This window comes from Phodopus roborovskii, unplaced genomic scaffold (genome assembly GCF_943737965.1).
Source record: "Phodopus roborovskii unplaced genomic scaffold, PHOROB, whole genome shotgun sequence".
Taxonomy (NCBI): Eukaryota; Metazoa; Chordata; class Mammalia; order Rodentia; family Cricetidae; genus Phodopus; species Phodopus roborovskii.
In genome coordinates this window covers 35,280-56,678 of record NW_026126238.1, presented here as the reverse complement: position 1 = coordinate 56,678, position 21,399 = coordinate 35,280, and the positions used below count along the sequence as shown (strand labels likewise).

General features: G+C 39.8%; 1 protein-coding gene across 1 annotated transcript in view; it reads right to left on the bottom strand.

Moving 5' to 3' along the window:
* Slc9a7 (solute carrier family 9 member A7) overlaps positions 1-21,399 on the bottom strand; it is a 64,660-nt gene that overhangs the window by 11,796 nt on the left and 31,465 nt on the right. Inside the window, exon 10 of the mRNA XM_051179644.1 lies at positions 5,812-5,894. Coding sequence (XP_051035601.1) covers positions 5,812-5,894 — 83 coding nt within the window. The remainder of the gene's footprint in view (positions 1-5,811; positions 5,895-21,399) is intronic.

Here is a 21,399-nt window from a genome sequence, read left to right as displayed (position 1 = left end):
AAAGCATGCAAGCAGGCAAGCAAAAAGAACACTGGAATCATCAGAGTTCATGTCTTACTTACCTAATTTGGTTCCTTTATGTAGATGACACTGAGGTATGCTTCTAGCTGGGAATTATTTAACTCTTTTAAATAATGGAATAACACTTCATTAAAAGACAGAAGCAAGGGTTCTACTAGAGCTCTTTGCAAACAAAACAAGCTGCTGTGTGACTGCTGGCTTTAAGAGCAGGCACAGGGATGGATGTGGAACCCTACAGAGCAGTCATTTCTCTCCTGTTTTTAGCTAGCAAGGTAGCAAGAGCTTCAATCTCTACCATGTCAAGGGCCAGGCCAGAAGCTGCCTTTCTATTCTCTGCTTTAGACACTTAAAAAACAAGCCCTTTTTGGCTCAAGCCGGAAAATCCTGGAACAATTAAAATATGTATGCAGATGTATATGCAGCTTCTTAAAATGTGTTTATATTTTAAGTTAGCAAACAAAGCAATGTATTTCACTGTGGCATTTTCATGAATATATGTCATTTTACTTTGTTCTTATTCATCCCTTTCCCCCAACCTTCCTATCCTACTTTTGCTGGTTCCCTACTTCCCCCAAATAGTCTCTGCTTCTGCTTTCATGTTACATATACTTTATTACTCTCTATTTTAAAAACAATATCTAATTTCTTTTAAAATCACTTTAATTAAAACTTGATTATAAAGAACTCACAAATAAAAATCATCACACACCAAAATAAAGTTCATGAGAATGAGCGTCTGCATAGTTAGAATAGCAATTCTAAAGTTGTGGAGCTTCACACTGGATTTTACACTTTCACTAGAGAATACACTTTTATACATGTTATCTGCCATTAGAACCTGGGAAAATCCATGCGAGTTAGAACTAACTCCTGTGGAGGCTAAGTGATGTGGACCATCACTCTCCTCTCAAAATGTCTCTGAATTCTTGCTAATTCTTGAAGCTTTTTTTCCTCCAACTTTATTTTCCAAATTTACAATTTTGTCTTTGTCATGTACAACTATTCATTATTGGAGGTGTATTTTTAGAAAAACTTGAGGCAGGGTCTTATGAAGTCCAGGCTGGCCTTGAACTCCTGATTCTCTTGCCTGTTTCTCAAGTGCTGAGATTATAAGCATGCATCACCATACCCAGCCATAAAACTAATTTATAATTCCTAAGATTTTCTTTTCTTTTTGAACTATTTTATAATAACTTGCCCTTATTTCTATAAAGAAATATTTTGGATGTTTCTTATGATTTTTGTTTGTTTTTTTGCCTTCTGAGATAATGTCTCACACCCTGAAGTCCAGGCTGGTCTCTAACTCAATATATAGACTGTGCTGGCCCAGAACTTACGTATGGGTTTACGTCATCATGCCTAGTTAGACATTTTTAACTGTAAACATCTGTAATAGTTTATTCAGTGTCTCCGCTCCCTTTAACAGTAAACATCTGTAATTGATTATTTCAATGTCCTCACTCCCTCATGTCATCAGGTAGGAGGGGGACTCTTATTACAGTGTTAAAAAAACAAAAACAGAGAATCCGAGTCCAATGTGATCTACAAAACTAGTTCCAGGACAGGCTCCAAACCAATACAGAGAAACCCTGTCCTGAATAAAACACAAACAAAACCAAAAAAAAAAAACAAAATAAAAACCCTAAAAAAAAAAAAAAAAAAACAGAAGGTTACCCAGGGTGGAGAAATCTGTTGTCCCCAAGATATTTCCTTATTAACACCCCTCCCCCTGTGAAAGTTTTCTACTTTCTCTAGATGTCTAAGGACTGAGGGAAAACTAACAGCTACTAGTCAATCTGTTGACAAGAAGGAACCACTATAGCTGTTCCCAACTACACACATGAATTAATCAGCTAAGCACACTGGCTAAGACTCACAATTATCTTTGACTCTATTTTGTGTACTGTAATTCCTTCTACCTTTCTTTGGCTTTTCAAGTAACCAAAACTACCTCTTTTATGATTTCTGTGAGACCTGGGCAAAGAATGGAGAGTATGTGGGCACTCAGCCTTTCTTACATCTTAAAATGTGGGGGAAGGAGGTCCTGAAACCTATGGGAATCATCATGTTCAACTCAAACTCTTTTTTTTTTTTTCTTTTTTTTTTTTTGAGATGCAGTCTCATGTTGCTTAGGTTGATCTCTGCAATGATTTGAATGAGAATGGCCCCCAGAGGCTCGTATATTTGAATATCTGGTCCCCAGTTGGCAGAAATGTTTGGAAAGAAATCTTTCGACAAGGTGGCCTTGTCGAAGGAAGTGTGTCACTGGCAGTGGGCTTTGAGGTTTCAAAAGCCCATGCCATTCCCAGTGTGATCTTTCTCTCTGCCTCATGCTTATGGATCACATGTAAACTCTAAGCTACTGCTCCAGCACCCTGCCTACCTGCCACCATGATGGTCATGAACTCTAACCTTCTGATCTTCCCAATAAATTCTTCCTTCTATAAGTTGTCATGGCCATGGTGTCTTACCACAGCAATAGGAAAGTAACTAAGACAGTCTCCAACTCACTATAATCCCAACTGGCCATAAAGTTACTATGGAGTCTAGGCTCATCCTGAATTGATGTTCCTTCTGCTTAAGGACCATGGGTACAGGTAGGTGTGCACTACTATATCATGCCTGCCCAAACTGCTTAAATTCTCTTCTGGTAACATTAAAACTCTTTTTTTTCTTTTCTGGATTTGTGATGATGTAGAGATAGAATGAATCATGGATAACTTCCTCATCTAATTCTTTAGACTATGCCTGCTTTAGTTTCTGTTTCATGAATTAAGTAGAAACCCCAAATTCTCTAAATTTAGATCCAGATGGGACTTTGAAACTCACTTCTGTTCCTCTTCAAAGGATCAATTATCACTTGACTATTTGTCTTTCTATAGATGTTCTTCAATGTTCTCATTTAGAAAAAACTCACATGACTATAAATAAATCCCTGGAAATTCTGTTTCAGCTATTAGCAAACATTAACTACAACACTCAGAAAACCTACAGAACAGAAAATTAAACAAGGCAAAATCCTTTGCTTGATGGCTTCAGAGAGTGACTAAGGCAGTGAAGAGGGCTGTAGTGAAGAGGGCTGGAGTTTGGGAAGGAAACACCAAATATGATGGGATATGTCCTTCTATATGCTGTGAATATGTTTTTCTTATTGGTTGATGACTAAAACTGTTTTGGCTATTGGACAGGCAGAATTTAGCTAGGCAGGAATTCTGAACAATGAGGTGGGGAAAGGAAGAGAAAGGAGAGCCATCATGTAGCCGTCATGGAGGCAGACCACCTGGGCATCATCAGTAAGCCAGGTCATGTAAAGATAACACGGATTAATAGAAATGGGATAACAATTAAGACAGAGCAGCCAGTAAGAGACTTAAACAACTGGATAAATAATTGTAATTTATATTAAGTCTCAGAACAGTTATTTCTTAAGCAGCTGTGGGATCCAGTAGGAGAAGAAAAATTGTCCAGTAGAACTGAAACCAATGGAAAAAATCCCCCTCTACGCAAATATGTGAGTTCCATACTTTGTGAGCCCTAGTTCCCCTCAAGACAAACTGAGAAGCTGAGCAGAGAATCTGGCATGCTCAGATGTGACAGACTGGAATTTGAGGGCCTACTGAAGAAAAAGAGGTCAACAGCCCAAGCTTAAGGTTGGAACCCTAGATGAAAATGCAAAAAGAGAAACTAACCCTCACAGGAACTGAACCCATCTTTAAATTACCTTTCTTGCTGACTGGGTTAAGGAGACCTGGAGTCTCTATTGATTTGGTCTAGCAGCAGAGCAGCTCTAAATTGAAATCTGTAAATCATCTCTGAAAGATGACATCCTTCTGAGCATCTCAAATTATCTCGTGATGCTGTCCTTGCTCATGTTTATCACTCAGGAAAAGAAGACATACACACAGAAGATAAAGTATCTAGCTTCTAAAGATAATTTAGGAGATTGGCTTTATGACTTTGAGACAGGCAATCATTTCTGGAGCAGCACACAAAACATACTAACAAGAACTGGATCAATCAACCAGATTAAAAGTTTCTGTTCTTCAGGCTGGGTGGTGGTAGTGCACACCCTTAATCGCAGCACTCAGGAAGCACAAGCAGGTAGATCTCTGTGAGTTCAAGACCAGTCTGGTCTACAGAATGAGCTCCAGTACAGCTAGGGCTGTTATATAGAGAAATCCTGTGTCAGGGTGAGGGATAAGAGTTTCTGTTCTTCAAAAGATTTAATTTAAAATTTAATTTATAGTGAATGGATAAGGTATAAAGTGGAAGAAGATATTTTAGCATATATGAAAAGCAGAGGGTACAGATTCAGATACATAAAGAACTCTTAGCAATCAGCAAGAAAATGCAGATAGCCCAATAGACAAATGGGCAAGAAATGTAAATAAGCATTTCATAAAAGAACATAGTTAATGGCCAGTAAATGTGTGAAAAGTCCTCAATTCTATGAGCTGTTACATAAATATAAATTAAAGCCACAGTAAAATATACAATAATAAAACTCAAAAGACAACAACAACAAGTGGAAGAACTGAAACTTTCAGACACTAGGAATGTTTGAAATAGTAGCACCACCTTGGAAAACTGTCTTCTAATCCTGAACTTACACATGTCTCATGGCCCAGCAATTTTCTTCCTAGGTACAGTCCCACTGAAAACATACACACAGAACATCAAAGACATGTATGAATAAGAATGTTCACAGAAGTTTTCTTCAAGTGGGAAACAACCTGGTGTTCATTAATAATAGAATGATAAATTGTGGAATACTCATACAATGAAATGCTATGCATCAATAAGAACAAATGAACTAGAGCTAAACACAACATGGACGAATCATACAAATAAACCAGACATGTAAAAAGGTATACACTGTATAACCTCATATATTTGTGTGTGTGCATATATATATATTATTTTCTATTATATATGTATATAATATAAAATATATTTACATAAATATGTAAACAAATATGTTTATGTATTTATATTATACATAATTGAAAAAGAAAATCATTAGATGCTACTAAAATTAAAAAACTGAAAAAATTGGCAGTGGCTACACTTGGTGAAGATGAAAAATACTGCTTTATGCCAGTTTTTTGTGTTTCATGGCTGGTTTAATGTTAAATGAGTGTGTTTATTATGAGACAGGGTCTTAGATAGCTCAGGCTGGCTTTGACATAATTTGGGTATGTCTCTCTTCATCTTTTATGCTTTGGGAAAATATTGCTTTAATATTTTCAATGTCTTCAAAAATATGTATAATAAGCCATCTACCCATTTGATCACTACATCAATACAAAATACCATGAAGATTTAACTGTCTTGTCTTTAATTTGAAGTGACAAAAACAGTATGTTCCCTGCATGTGGCCCTAAGTGTTAGTATAAGATTAAATTGGCCAAATTTAACCAATAGGATTCATCCTCACCACAAGGATGGCCCAATCCTCCCTTCCCCTCCTGACTTCAGGGCAGGCCACTATACAATTTTAACTAATTTACCTACAAAGACACCATTCCCTGAACACAAAGCTTTTGAAAGCCACACGAGTCTTCCAGGCTAGGGGTTACCCACTCTGCTGAAATGTCCACATTCCTCTTGACTAGAGAGATGCCACCATTGACACCTATGGTTGAAAGATCATCTTGTCCCAAGAGAAGCCTGAGGATACGTGTCCCATACACACCATTCCTTATTCATCAGGAGTGTCACTCACTGACAATTCAATAAGTGGATGTTGTCACCAATGTCTCCTGAGCTTAGGAGAAGACAAAAGGATACTTGTGATCAAAGCTGTACCACAGCCTGAATATCCATGCACTCTCCTGCTTTGTCCTGCTTCCTCCAACAGAATCCAGGCCATCCTACAAAAAACCAGAGAACACTGATTAGGGAAAAGGGGCAATGAGAGAAGGGGAAAGACTAGTTTTGAAACTCTAACTGTTGTGTTTTGCAGTGCTTAAAATTGAACCCAGAGCCTTGCACAAGCTAGGCAATTGCTCTGAACATGGGCTCACAAAACTACAACTTTCCCAGAGCCAGAGCTTACAGTGGAGCACATCACACTACTACAGCTTCAAAGATGCAGCTCAGTGGTACAGGATTTATGTAACATGCACAGGGTGTTGACTCCAATGCTCAGAACCACACATGCAGAGATAGAGTGAGGCAATGTTCTAGCAGAAATCAAACAAACACAAAAGGAAAAAAAAATCAATTCCCAAAGTAAAAAGGTCTAGTAATGTTTGTGGGTAGACGAAGCCAGTATTGACATAAAATCTCTTTTAATTTCCCTCCAAGTACCTTTCAGGATAATTACAAGCAAAAATTGTGCATTGCCAATAGTAAAGAAAGCTTGTGTAAAATGAACATTCCAGGTTTTCCCAATGTTGACCTAGATGAACAATGCTAAATTTTCTGACAAACTAGCCCAAGGGCTCTTTGTGGTCCTAGCCCAAGTTTCCAGATAACATATATCTCTACTAGCTTTATGAGCCAGTGGCCAGAAAAATAAGAGACAGAGTAGCAATTATGGGATTTTAATCTATTATGAAGTAGCCTGTTCTTTGTCATTCCTATCAAATATCCTCACCACTTAATTTTCAATATCTGTAAGATCAGACATTCATTTGAGGTTTAAGATGTCTTTTCTACATAATTATTTTATAAACAGTACAACTAATATAAAACAGTAAATTGACTTCAGCAGTTTGAGAGTACTGCTTGGATTCTATATTGCTAGATGAAAGATTCTCCAGGTACAAACTGTTGGTGAAACACACCTATTTTTAATCATCATCCTCTTCACACTACAGAGAGAAGCAAGTCTGGAAGTGAGAAGCAATCAGCAATATATACTAAAACTTGAAACAAAATTACAAGTAATTCTAAATCACAGTGAGTATAATTCTAAAGCAGTAACAAAGTTAGTCAGGGCTACTTGAGAAGATAAGCATACAGAATGGCTTTCTATATGACATAATCAAACAGTATTCAAATTCCCCTTTCCCTCTTGACCTATTGGCCACCAAGTGTAGAGGCAGAAGAGGTGACAGAGTAAGCTTTGTACAAGTCCCATAAGCAAGGAAGGAGACAGCCCCCTCCCCCCACCTGCTCCAAGACAGTTTTCGGTGAATAAGATCAATTTTATTCCGGAATATAAGGAATATATAGGATTGGGAAGCCTGGGGAACAAACCCTAATTTGTATTAAGTGGCACACTACTAATACAGGACTTAGTATGTGGCAGTAGAGTAGGGTTCTATAGCAGAGCCCCTAGCACATGTCTTCTCAGCAGGGATCTGTGCCAAGGATCAAGCTAAAGATGACCTGGGAGTCTGGTTTTAGGGATAGCTCTAGATAAGGTCAGTCCTCCAGGCCCAGGGACATTCTCCAGATAAGGGCAGGTAGATGCAGGAAGCTCTGCTGGAGGGAGGAAGCTCCATTTTACCTGTTAAGATAAGTTGCTAGGCCATGGGGAGGCTGAAATCTCTGACCAGCCAGCAATGTCTTCCAACATTCCACCATCAAAAATCATTTTTAAAATAGTTGCCATGGTGTCTGAAGAATGCTTACCAATGGATATGGAAATCGTCTAGCTAAATACACCCTTTGCAGATAAGAAATATACATTAAGGAGAAACTGCACAGACCAATTTTATTTCATATGTTTATAAAAATAGGTGGCAGAAAAGGGACAGAAAACAGTCTCCATTTTCTGACAAAAATTGTTCCTCTGAGTGATGGTTAACTAATGACAACGCTAGAAAGATTTCAAAATGCTGTATGATTGAGCCTAAGAGTGGTAGGTAGCCTTTCTGTGGAAAAAAAAAAGGAAATGTATCTTCATACGTATTTTAAAAAGATTACCCCCCACCCTGTGTATGCCTGTGTGTGTGTGTGTGTGTTTGTGTGTGTGTGTGCGCACACACACAGGTGCGCCCATGTGTGCTAGTACCCATGGATCTTCTGCTACAGATGGAGTTACAGATGGCTGTGAGCCATGCCATATGAGTGTCTGAACTAGGATCTTTAGAGCAGCAAGTGGTCATCTGCGGAGCCATCTCTCCACTCACATAAAATTTTACTAAAGAAAAACCTAAGAAAATTATAAGCATCAACAAGGACATTACAATCAGGGCTTCTTAAGCTTTTTTTCCATTTGTGTCCTACTTTCACCTGAGAATATTATACATATAAAATGCAAATACTTACTGATAATAAATCATAAACTTATCCTAAAACAGTTTTTGATATACATATAATTTACCATTTCTAGTACTAAAGATGAGATTAATTTTCATACTAATGAGATAGATATGCTTCTTTTAGTGTAAATATTGGCTGATTATTTGACACTTAAGGATACAGAACATCTTCAACATTTTTCAGTTCAGTATATTAATTTTATAATTGTTAATATAGAGAATGCTGTTTGCCATGAATATATAGCCACAAAATAGGAAAGGCCATTTCAGAAATTAGTGGAAATTCAACCTAATCCTAAATCAAAATTCACGTCAAGTTTTCCTACAAAACACAAGGCAGCAACTCAAACTAACAAAAGCTTTTGTCAGGTCACAAAGCAATATGCCTACAAAGCATAAGAAAGATAAAATGACCTCAGGTTCCACAGGAAAACTCAAAATGGAAGAAAACTAAACTGAGTCATAAGTCACAAGTATAAACTGGGGAAAAAAAACCAACACTGTTAAGTTTTTAAAATGGGTGTTTAACAGTTTCTAGCTCCAAAGAGATGGTGCCAGAGACATGATTAGGGACAGGAAGAGCTTCAGCGTGCACATTGTGGCTCTGAGGAAATCAGGGCAGTTTTAACTACTCTAGCACACAGAAGTCCTGAGAGCCCTTCCTGTGGACTTAGCACAGGGCTAAGGGGATAGCCATTGGAAACAGGTGGGGCTTCCTTCCCCTATACATGGGGACTGGGATTCCCATTCCTTTGTTGCCCATAAAACAGGCAAAACTTGATTCTCTCACCATACCCTTCCATAATTTTCCAACAGAAAGATGCATAGCATGTCTTTAGCTCAGGCCCCTTCTAGCCTAGCACACTCCTTTTTTCCTCTTCCTTTCTTCCATATATACTCCTTCCTGGGAAACCATTAGTGGTCTTTCAAGTCTCTCCACAAGTTTGGCTTCTGTGACAAATGTTTCATAGGTAATAAGGGACTTCAAGAAGTGTAGATGTAACCATCAAAGTCCCTCTCAAAAGATGGTAGGTCCTGACTGCTGTTCCATGGCTTTGTGACTCTAGGCAAGTTACCACACTTTTCTGTCATTCAGGGATCATATTAATCAGAAAATAATATTAATAATTACCACGTGGGGTCATTATGGGATTGTGATACTTCAATATGACTAAGAAATATTTGGTTTTCATATCACTCCCGGGCACAAAACTACTAAAACTCTTGGATTTCCTAATCAAAGAGGATCCTTTTTTTTGTTGTTATTTATATTAAGTGGGGTTCAGCCATACCTAAGTTTATGTTATCGAAGTCACTTTTAGAAGCTGACAACTGGTTGCCAAAGGAACCAACTACATGATTAAGACTCAACCTTTGCTTCTATTCCCAACTTCCAAGAAGGTAAGGAGGACTGGGGATTTAGTCAGTCACTGACAGGCAATGATTTAATCAACCATGTCTGTGTAATGGAACCTCAAACAAAGAAAAAAATCCCTTAAGTGCTGGGACTAGAGAGCTTAATGAGCTGGTGAAGTTCTAAGAGAGTAGTGTACCTGCAAAGGACATGGCAGCTCCATCAAGCCCTCCCCAGCTGTCTATTCACCTACTTATTCCATTTGCTTACTAATAAGTTGTATGGTTTATAGTAAACTAGTAATGATAAGCTGAGTGCCTTCCTGACTTCTGTGAGCCACTGTAGTGAATCAGAGAGCCTAAGGAGGAAGTTGTGGGAGTTCCTAGTTTATTGCCAGGCACTCAGAAGTACAAGTTGCAACCTGGAACTTACAACTGGCATCTGAAATGGAATTTACATGTTCATTAGGATCATCATCTGGCATTTCCCCATGGTACCTTAAAGGGCTTTGAAGAAGAAAGCTAGACAAAGAGAAGGCATCCAACAGGTCCTTTAGCCCTCAGGCAGCTCCTGGCCCACCTAGGCTACAGTTCCTTTCTCAAATTTGGACCTTGAAATTCCCCTCCTGAAGCGATGACAGGCCTGCTTGCCACTGACTAGCTTAGGAGGTGCTGAGGAATTGAACCTATGTACAAAGCCAGCACTCCACCTGACCACTGACAATGGGAAGATTACTGTGCAGAAAAAGCAAATACATGTTTAACAGAGTTTTGTTTTGTTTTTTTAAAGAGGTTTTTTTTTTGTTTTGTTTTGTCTTTCTTTTTAGGGGTATACATTATTATTAAAGAACCAAAGACAAGGCTGGGTGAGGTGGCACCACACTTTTAATCCCAGTGCTAAGGAGAAAGAAGCAGGTAGATCTTTGAGTTTGAGTTTGAGGCCAGCCTGATCTAAATAGTGAGTGCCAGGCATCCAGGACTACACAGAAAGGCCATATCTAAAAGCAAACTGAAAAACAACCAAACAACATTATCTGATATGTGATACTTACTCAATAGATGCTGACTCATCATTTAAACCTGCGCTCTGTGTGTGTATGTCTATACATATGCATATGCATGCGGATTAAGTATTTGTAAAATATTTAGCACAGTGTAGGACTCATAGAATTTATTTCAATTGGGTGAATATGTAATTTTAAGCACATACCTGTTAGAGGAAAATATCTAATCATTAATGTCATTGGGCTGTCTCATAGGGTATCTTATACTAGGGATTCTTAATCTTTTAACCCTGTTTATTATTATTTTAGAGCACTTATATATTAGTGCTCTTTCATATATTCACTATAGTAAGCACTTAGTTAATATATGAAAGAGCTTACTAAGTACCAGCATCATGCAGGGATCTAGACACGTAAAGAGAAGAAAAATGTAGCATTTTTTTAAGAGGAGGAGAACACACACACACATGAGAGAGAGACAGAGAGAGAGAGAAAGAGAGAGAGAGAATTGTCATTAAGGGAAAAAAGCTGATTCAATAATTAAACAATGACAAGCAATACTTTTTGAGATAATTTTCTAAAACTAATGAATATTAATGTGCTCATAGAATTGTATTTTATTCTATTCTTATATAATGTTAGACATTTTAAGATGCACTACTGAGAACAGAAGGTTCATAAAGGACCCTGGCAGCAGAACAGAGGCTACCCATAATTTCTCTACATCCTAATTCAAGACTGACAGGTATGTTACACACAGGACAGAAGGGCTTTGAGGAAAGAGCTAAGGCTATTCAAGTGGTTAAGAGCAATCTCCAGAGCCCCTTTTTGGACAAGGAATGTGAAAGCCAGAGGGATATAATGGAAGAGGGTGGTAAGGCCCTTTGCTTTGCTGACAGAGGCTTCAAAGATGGTAAAGGGGCATGAGCCAGGAAATATGAGTGGCTTCTGGGAGCTAAGCATGAACCCCAGCAAACAAACAGAAAGCACACTACACCTCAGTCTCACTAAGGCAGAATAGGGTAGAGAATGAAGTTCAGAAGACTTTACAGAAAACATTACAAATTGCCATATGAAAAACTAAAGTTGGCAAAGAAGGCTGGAAACTATCTGGCCCAAAACCACTAAACTGGGTTGGTACCAAAGGCTCAGGCACAAAGAAGTCCAACACAAAAGTAACTCACAACAATTATAATACTTAAGTGCACACTCCTGGTGGAGATTTCAGATGTCAATGAGACATGTAATGCATTAAGTTATATGCTGAAGTACAGGGAACAGAAAAGATGTGGAAAAACGTCCTGTGCAAATGTGTTCCAACTTCCACAATATGCAAATGTAAGCACCCCTCCTTAAGGTATCATAAAAGAACCAACTCTCTGTAGAGCAGTGCCCTTTGAGTACTAAAAGTTCTTCCTTTTCCAGCCCATTCCCTACCTTGGAAATATACTACCTCTTAATAAACGATCTGATCCTGCTGCAACCATGCTAGAGGGCAACCTGGATGCCCTTTAGAAATGTCTCCTAAACTGTAGTTTCTGCTAATATCAGCTGGCAAATGAGTCAGGAGGTGAGATTTACATTGCTAATCTACTAAACTCTCTGCTCATCCCTTAGAGGAGACACTCTAGCTTACAAACACAAGTTGGGCAGTTAAGAGCCATTGCAGTACCTATCACTTGAAAATTCTTATAACAGGATAATCTGGTCATAAGCCAAGGTTACAAATTAGACTTCACCAAACTCAACCCGGAGTAGTAGACCACAGGAAAGAATCAATTTCATGGCTGAAATCAATAAAGTAGAAACAAGGAAACAGTACAAAAAAACAATGTAACAAAGAGATGGTTTTCGAGAAAATCAACAAGATCGACAAACTTTTATCCAAACTATCCAAAAAGCAGAGGGAGAACATGCAAATTAACAAAATCAGAAATGAAAAGGGGGACATAACAACGGACACTGAGGAAATCCAGAGAATTTTCAGGATACTTTGAAAACCTGTACTCCACAAAATTTGAAAATTCAAAGGAAATGGACAAATTTCTGGATAACTATCACTTACCAAATTAGATCAAGAACAGATAAGCAACTTAAATAGACCTATACCCCTAATGAAATAGAGGCAGTAGTAAAAAGCCTACCAAACAAAAAAAGCCCAGGACCAGATGGCTTCACTCCAGAAAACTATCAGAAATTCAAAGAAGAGAAAATACCAATACTCCTCAAATTGTTCCACACAATAGAAACAGAAGGTTCATTACCAAACTCTCTTTACCAGGCCACAATTACCTTGGTACCCAAGCCACACAAAGACACAACTGACAAAGAGAACGACAGACCAATATCCCTCATGAACATTGATGCAAAAATACTCAATAAAATACTGGCAAATCGAAATCAAGAACACATCAGAGAAATCATCCACCATGACCAAGTAGGCTTCATTCTGGGTTGCAGGGATGTTTCAACATATAAAAATCTATCAATGTGTTCCATCATCTAAACAAACTGAAAAAGAAAACCCTCATGATCATCTCACTAGATGCTGAAAAAGCCTTTGACAAAATTCAACACCCTTTCATGATAAAGGTCTTGGAGAGAGCAGGGATAACAGGAACATACCTAAACATAATAAAAGGAATATACAGTAAACCAACAGCCAACATCAAATTCAATGGAGAGAAACGTAAGGTGAGTCCTCTAAAATCAGGAAAAAGACAAGGCTGCCCACTTTCTCCATATTTCTTCAATATTGTATTAGAAGTTCTAGCTAAATCAGTAAGAAAACAAAAGGAGATCAAGGGGATACAAACTGGAAAGGAAGAAGTCAAACTGTCACTATTGGCAGAGGATATGATAGTTTACATAAGCAACCTGAAAAAAACTCTACCAGGGAAATCCTACAGATGATAAACACCTTCATCAAACTAGAAGGATACAAGATAAACACAAAAAAATCAATAGCCCTACTATATACCGACGACAAAGGGCCTGAGAAAGAAACCAGAGAAACATCACCCTTTACAATAGCCACAAACACCATAAAGTATCTTGGGGTGACCCTTACCAAACAAGTGAAGGACATATATAGCAAGAGCTTTGTGACTTTAAAGAAAGAAATTAAAGAAGATACCATAAAATGGAAAGATCTCCCATGCTCTTGGATAGGTAGGATAAGCATAGTAAAACTTGCAATCTTGCCAAAAGCAATCTACAAATTCAATGCAATCCCCATCAAAATCCCAGCACTTCACTGACCTTGAAAGGATAATAATCAACTTTATATGGAAAAAACAAAAGACCCAGGATAGCCAAAACAACCCTGTACAAAAAAAGGAACTTTAGGAGGCATCACCATCCCTGCCTTCAAGCTCTACTATAGAGCTATAGTCCTGAAAACAGCTAGGTACTGGCACAAAAATAGACAGGTAGACCAATGGAATGAAATAGAAAATCCTGATATTAATCCACACAACTACAAACTGTTTTTGACAAAACAGCTAAAATTATACAATTGAAGGAGGGAAGCATCTTCAACAAATGGTGCTGGCACAACTGGTTGGTGGTGTGTAGATGACTGCAGATAGACCCATGTCTATCGGCATGCACAAAACTCAAGTCCAAATCGATCAAAGCCCTCAATATAAATCCAGCCACTCTTAGAAGAGAAAACAGATTTGCATAGGATGCTACTTTGTGACTCAAACCCCATCTGTGTAAGTGGTTGGCAGCCTTGAACAAATTGGTACAGGAGACCGCTTTCTAAACATAACACCAGTAGCATGGACACTGAGATCAACAATTGGGACCTCCAGAAACTGAGTAGCTTCTGTAAGGCAAAGGACACAGGGGACAAGACCAAACAAACGGCAGCCCACAGACTGAGTAAAGATTTTCACCAAATCTACATCTGACAGAGGGCTGATCTCTATAATATACAAAGAACTCAAGAAACTAGTCACCAAAACACCAAATGGCCCTATTAAAAAATGGGGAATTGAACTGAAGAGAGAATTCTAAATAGAGGAAATAAAAAAGGCTGAAAGACACTTAAGAAAGTGCTCAACATCCTTAGCTATCAGGGAAATGCAAATCAAAACAACTTTGAGATACCATCTTACTCATGCCAGAATGGCTAAAATTAGAAACACCAATGAAAACTCATGCTGGAGAGGATGTGGAGAAAGGGGAACACTCCTCCACTGCTGGTGGGAGTGCAAACTTGTACAGCCATTTTACAGATAAGCATGGCGGTTCCTCAGGAAAATGGGAATCAGTCTACCACAGGACATGGCAATCCCCCTCTTAGGCATATACCCAAATGATCCACATCCATGCAACAAAGACATGTGATCAACTCTGTTCATAACAGCATTATTTGTAATAGCAAGAACCTGGAAGCAACCTAGATGCCCCTCAACTGAAGAATGGATTAGGAAGATGCGGCACATTTACACAATAGAATACTACTCTGTGGGAAAAAAACAATGGAGTCTTGAAATTCATAGGCAAGTGGATGAAACTTGAAGAAATCATCCTGAATGAGGTAACCCAGTCACAAAAAGAGGAACATGGTATGTACTCACTCATATATGGATTTTAGACACAGAGCAAAGGATCACCAGTCTATAATTCACACCACTAGAGAAACTAGGATACAAGGTGGAACCTAAGAGAGTCATACAAGATCCCTCACAGAAGGGAAAAGGAACAAGATCTCCTGAGCATATTGGGGAGTGGGGGGTGGAAAAGGAGCTAGGAGAAAGAGAAGGGGAGTAGATTTAAGCATGTGAGACTAGGAAGATTGAGTCAGTGGAAGAATAGAGGAGAGAGAGAGAGAGAGAGAGAGAGAGAGAGAGAGATACCATAAAAGAGGGAGCCATTATAGGTTTGAAAATTGACTCTAGAGTAATGCCCAGAGACCTACAAGGATGACCCCAACTAACATCTAAGCAAAAGTGGAAAGAATACCTAAAATGCCTTTCCTTGATAATGAGATTGATGACTAACTTATCTTCAATCATAGAGCCCTCATCTAGTAGCTGATGGAAACAAAAGAAGACACTCACAGCTAAACACTGAGCCAAACTGGAATCCAGATGCAGAGAGGGAGGAGTGATAAGAAAATGGGACAAGACCAGGCTACAGAAACCTACAGAGACAGCTGACCTGAACAAAAGGGAGCTAATGGACCCCCAGACTGATAGCTGGGAAACCAGCACTGGACCGACTCAGACCCCTGAACATGGGTCTCAGTTAGAAGGCCTGGGCAGTCTAAGGGACCTCTGACAGTGGAGCCAGGATGTATCCCTGGTACACAATAGGACTTTGGGGCACATTCCCCTCCCTTAACCTAGAGGCAGGAGGGAGGGCCTAGTTAGTCCCTACTCCAAATGACTTCATAGATTTTGTTGATCCCTCATGGAAGGCATCACTCTCCCTGTGGAGGAGAATGGAATGGCAGGTTGGTCATGGGGCATGAGAGGAAGGGATCAAGGGAGGGAGGGAGGAGGGGAAGACAGGGAGAAGGGGAGAGGGCACTGGGATGGATATATAAAATAGAAAAAAATATTTTAGAAAACACAAAGGAAAAAAAACAGAAAAAAAGATGGAATGGGAAAAGGGGAAAAAAGAAATTAGACTTCACAAAATGCAAGAAAATATTCAATTCTCAAAGTACCATTCCACAGCAGCTCTCTGGTAAGGACTAATAACCTTAAGGGAACTTGGAATGTTTTCCTCCCCATCCCACCCACAACAATCACGCCTTCCTCATCAATCCCTCCCTATGTCCTTTTCTTCTACTCCTTTCACTTTTCCCAGGGCTGATGGGGACAGTTGGTACAGGGTGGGTAGGGTGCTTGGGGTACTTAACTGTTGGTCCAGACATTAAAGGTCCAGGTTACCTGTCCTAGGCATCAAAGTACTAGAGGAACCAGTTTAACATACAGTATCAGTGGTGCAGGGACCACTTCTTACACACTACTTCTCTCTAGACTTATCCGCACTGCAGCTGTTCCACCAGTTTCCTCCTTTTTTATACCCTTCACTAACTGCTCTATACTTCTCTACTGCTTTCCTCTGTACTGTAGACAACCATATCCCTAACAGTATCCCTAATAGTAGTCTCACAAATAGTAAGACACTTCCTGACCAAGAAATCCAGGGGGATGGGAGCACTACCCATTTTCATTTTAATTTGGATGGTAATCTGGAGAAAGAATGAAAGGAAGGAAGGAAGGAAGGAAGGAAGGAAGGAAGGAAGGAAGGAAGAAATGACCACAGCTATTTTGCCAGCAAGCTTCTTCTCTGACAAACCTAGCCACTTGGGAATTTTTATAGTCTCATGAGAGAAATCTTATTCTACTAAGTTAGAAAAGAATGACTTCAGTGATACCCATAGTAAGCTCCTGTACCTCAATTCTGGGAAAGTTACCGGAAGACATGGTCTCTGGAGAGACACCAGCAATTTGTTCAAACCCTGGCCAAGTATGAGTAAGCTTAGAAGGTTTAGGGGCTCAAAACTTGTATCTACCTCTCTGACAGACAGGCTATGCTCAATTCATCAGGTAATATGATGGAATGGGGAGATGGACCAACCCATCAGGTCTTCTTGAGGACTTTGTATATGAGACATAGAATTACTTACATGTACACAAAAGGCATTTAATATAACCTGAGTGGTGGGGAGATTTGGATGAAAGGATCTAAACTTGATCCTGCTTAGATCCCTGAGGAGAGCCAGGTGTTGGTGCCGCACACCTTTGGTCCCAGCTCTTGGGCGGCAGAGGCAGGTGGATCTCCATGAGTTCGAGGCCAGCCTGGTCTACAGAGCTAGTTCCAGGCCAGTCACAGCAGTTACACAGAGAAACCCTGTCTTGCAAAACAAACCCCCCCAAAAAAAAAAACAAAAAGGAAAGGAAAGGAAAGAACAGAAAAGAAAAGGAGAGATTCCTGAGGAGAAACAGAAGATCTTGGAGGAAACTAAAAGACCTACAAACAGAATATCTGCTCAAAACCGTACTATCTGGTCAGAACACACACACATCCTTGCAGATCAGGAAAAAAATGGTTAGAATCACAATACCCCTAGGGGTCTACAGATGCAGAATGATAGATAGTCTTCTTGCAGCAGTAAAAATAATTATATTAAGAAACCTGTTAATAATAAGATCAGAGGGGTTACTTAAGCAAAGAAGAAAACCCTGCTGTATTATTCAATAGGCTTATTGAGACCTTCAGAAAATTAAGGTTACTAAATTCATCTGCCATCTACCATCTTTCTTTTGGATACTAGCCAGATCCTAAGTATGCTTTTTCTCGTACTTTGGGCTGCCTTGCTTTTTCTCTAAAGTCTCCCTCCCTGACATGTGGCATACCTCTGTGCTAGTAACCCAAACCACATGGCATCCTACCCCCCTCCCAGACACTTTTTCCTCTGTTCTCCTCTTCTGGGCAGCTGCTGAGATTTATACTTGCCTGCCTTGGAGATTTTTCTTTTCTTTTTTCTTTTTTCAATTTATTTTTATGTGAATGAATGTTTGCCTGTTAATATATGTATGTGTGCCACTGTGTGTGCCTGGTGCCCAAAGAAGTCAGAAGAAGGTTGTAGTATACCCTAGAACTAGAATTTGGGTTGGTGTTGTTGGAACCCAGCAGTCTGCTGACCCTGCCCCCTGACGATGGGTGAGATGCTCATGGCCATGTCATCTCTATGCCATGACTTACCTGGCTGCTCATGCGCATTACCTGGCTACCATTACCTGGCTGCACAGGGGACTCTCAGTTAGACATGTGCAAGTTTCCCTTTTAAAGCGAGTGTGCCAAGTGCACCCCTCTCTTTCTCCCTCTCCTCTCTTACTCCTCTCCCTCTCTTGCTCTTGCTCTGCTCCCCTCTCTCTCTTCTCTTGCCTTGCTCTCTCCCCCCCATCTCTTTCCCCCTTTCTCTCCTCCCTACCAATAAACTCCACATGGGCGCTGAGTCTCATGCTTGTGTTTCATAGGTGGCAATTACAGCAAAAGAACAACAGGTGTGAGCCACCATGTTGTTGCTGGGAGTTGAACTCAGGTCTGGAAGTGCTCCTAACTGCTGAGTCTGGTGCTTCTAACTGTTGAGACATCTCTCTAGTCCTGGAAGTTTTTAAGCTCTAGTAATTGCCCTTGAGCTTCTGTTTGAGTCTTACATGTTTTTATTAATGAGACTAAGAATCCCAAGAGGAGATCCTGATCTCCATGCTATCATCTGGTAACCACAATGAGATTCCTCAAAATGTTGATAACAAGCAGAGATTGAGCTCAGATCATGAAGCAAGTCAGCAAGCACTCTTACCCTCTGAACCACCATGCTGATTTAACTTCTTAAGTACAAAGACAAGTGTTATTTACATGAGCCTATCAGTAGTTATAGCCTTAATTTATGTTTTGGGTCCTTGCATTGTCTTTCTTTCAGCATTGTTGGCTTGATATACACTATTGATAAGAACTTCATGTCCACCATTGGATTCTTCTTGTAATTATTCTTTTTTGTCTTGCCACATTCTCAATATATAACTATCAGTATGTTGGCATTTTTAGCAGCTTGGGGGATATCATTCCTAAACTCAAAAGTTAAATTGAGCACAACTATTTTCAAAGACCTTCTTGCCCCCAGAAATGCCAACAACAGACCTCCCACCTCCCAAGTGTTACCTAGGTCTCAAAAGAAATACTGGTTTGCAGTCAGTAGGATATAGCAGTTCCAGACTAAACCCCTTGTGCTTCAAGGATTCCAGTCAATCTCTATCACAAGGGAGCCTCTCTCACAGACAGGTAGGAGAGGGAGAGAATTCATGGTCCTTCTTAGAAAGGAACTAAACCTTTCAATAGCAAGAAGTAGTTACAGAAGATGTAGCAATGCCCTCAAACCCCACCCACTAAAATTCCAGGGGCTGCAGCTCTCAGAGAAGAGTTGAGGCAAGGGAAAAGGGAAAATAAGACGTGGAAGGCTTTAAAATATTAGTATATGAGGAAGGGTGGAAAATACCCGCCTGGGGCTTATTAAAATAGCTGGCACCACTAGAGGAGGCACGGGGACTCCAGAGTAACCCATGGCTCCTTATGATACCCAAATATATATCCCTGGTCAGAGATTTAAAATGCTAATGAGACATACCATACATAAAGTTGTCTGTAGAACTACATGTTCAGAGCATGTGTGGAAAGTCTGCACTAAACACAAGCATCCATGAAGTCCTCCGGCAGTGTCCTCCTATCCCATTACCAGCCAATGTCACAAGAGCAGGGGAGTGAATGTCACAGACAACTTGAATGAGCTTGCACATGTTTTCTTAGCCAAGGCTCTGTCTCACCACACTTTGATTTTGGCTCTGAAGCAGAGAATCCAGCTGATCCCACCATATTTCTGACTTACTGAACTTTCAGCCAATGAAACTGTATCATTTTAAGTTGTGAACTTGGAGGTACCTGAGAAGTTCCTACAGCCCAATAAGCCTCTCTGCCAATACAGCTATCTAAATCAGACCAAATCAAACCAATTTAGAAAAAGCCCATGTTTAATGGATACAGCACTCCCAGATGGCCTTCAAGTCCCCAAGAAAGGAGACAGGAAAAGGAGACTGGAAAAAACACAAGTCTATTTTCTGGGGGACAGTTTAAATAACCCATGAGAGTGGTCTTGAGCACCTCTGGGGGAGAGGGGTCATTTGGTGGACTTCCTGAGATGCAGCAGGGTTTGGAGGGGGATGGAGGAGGGGGCTTGGGTGGAATTTCCACCACAACACCCCAGACTCTTTGAGTATATGGATGCCAGGGGCTGAGGTGAAGCTTCCACCAGAACAGTACCATGTTATAACAGCCCCCATAAGCTATGAGAGAGCAGAAGAGCAAATAAAGTCATTTGTTTTGGATCTGTCTTTCGACAGGAAAGCCAACTAAGCACTTGGTGTGATAATAAGGAAGTTACAGACCAGGAGTCAAGCCTCTGGGTATCACAGGGATGATGTCCAGAGCCCTGCCCAGGGTGTTCCAAGATGCATACAAGTTACTTGGGTTAAAGTGAAAGGCCAGATTTGGTTTCAGTGGGGCTAGGTGATGCCTGAGAGTCTGTATTTCTAGTAAATTCTTGACTTCCATCCTTCTGAGCCACAAGAGATAGAACTGACCTCCTAAAGGAAGAGTAAGTAAGGTACTCTAACATGGTTCCTGCCATAACTTTGATTCATCATCCACTGATGCCCAGTCCTCCAAAATAAAAAGGTGGTTTCTGTCCTGGCTCTGTTCCTAGAACCTGAAAGTTCTGACAAACTAACAGGCATTCAAAAAACATTTTTTTCAAGTGGGTGAATAAATCTGAATTACTGCAAAGCTTCTAGAAATCAAACAAAAAATAGCAAAAAGGGAAATCAAAGCAACAAAAGCAGAAACTGCAAGAAAAGGCTTTAATCCTAGCACTCAGAAGGCAAAGGCACATAGATCTCTAAGAGTCTGTGGCCAACCTAGTATACAAAGAGAGTTCCAGGCAAACCAGGGCTATGTAGAGGGACCCTGTCTTTAAAAAAAGAAAAGAAGGAAGGAATGAAGGAAGGAGAAAAAAAATGAAAAATGAGGTAGGACAAGGGATCAGAGAAGAATAATTTGAATTAGCAACTGTGTGAAGTTAAAAATTTTGGTGGCTAAAGAATCCAATTTTAGCTAGGGGCAGGTTCCAGGGAAAAATGAATCCAACTTGCTCACAAAGTTCTCTGTTCTCTGTCAATGCAACACTAAACATCTAATTTCCAATACTGTACACACACACACACACA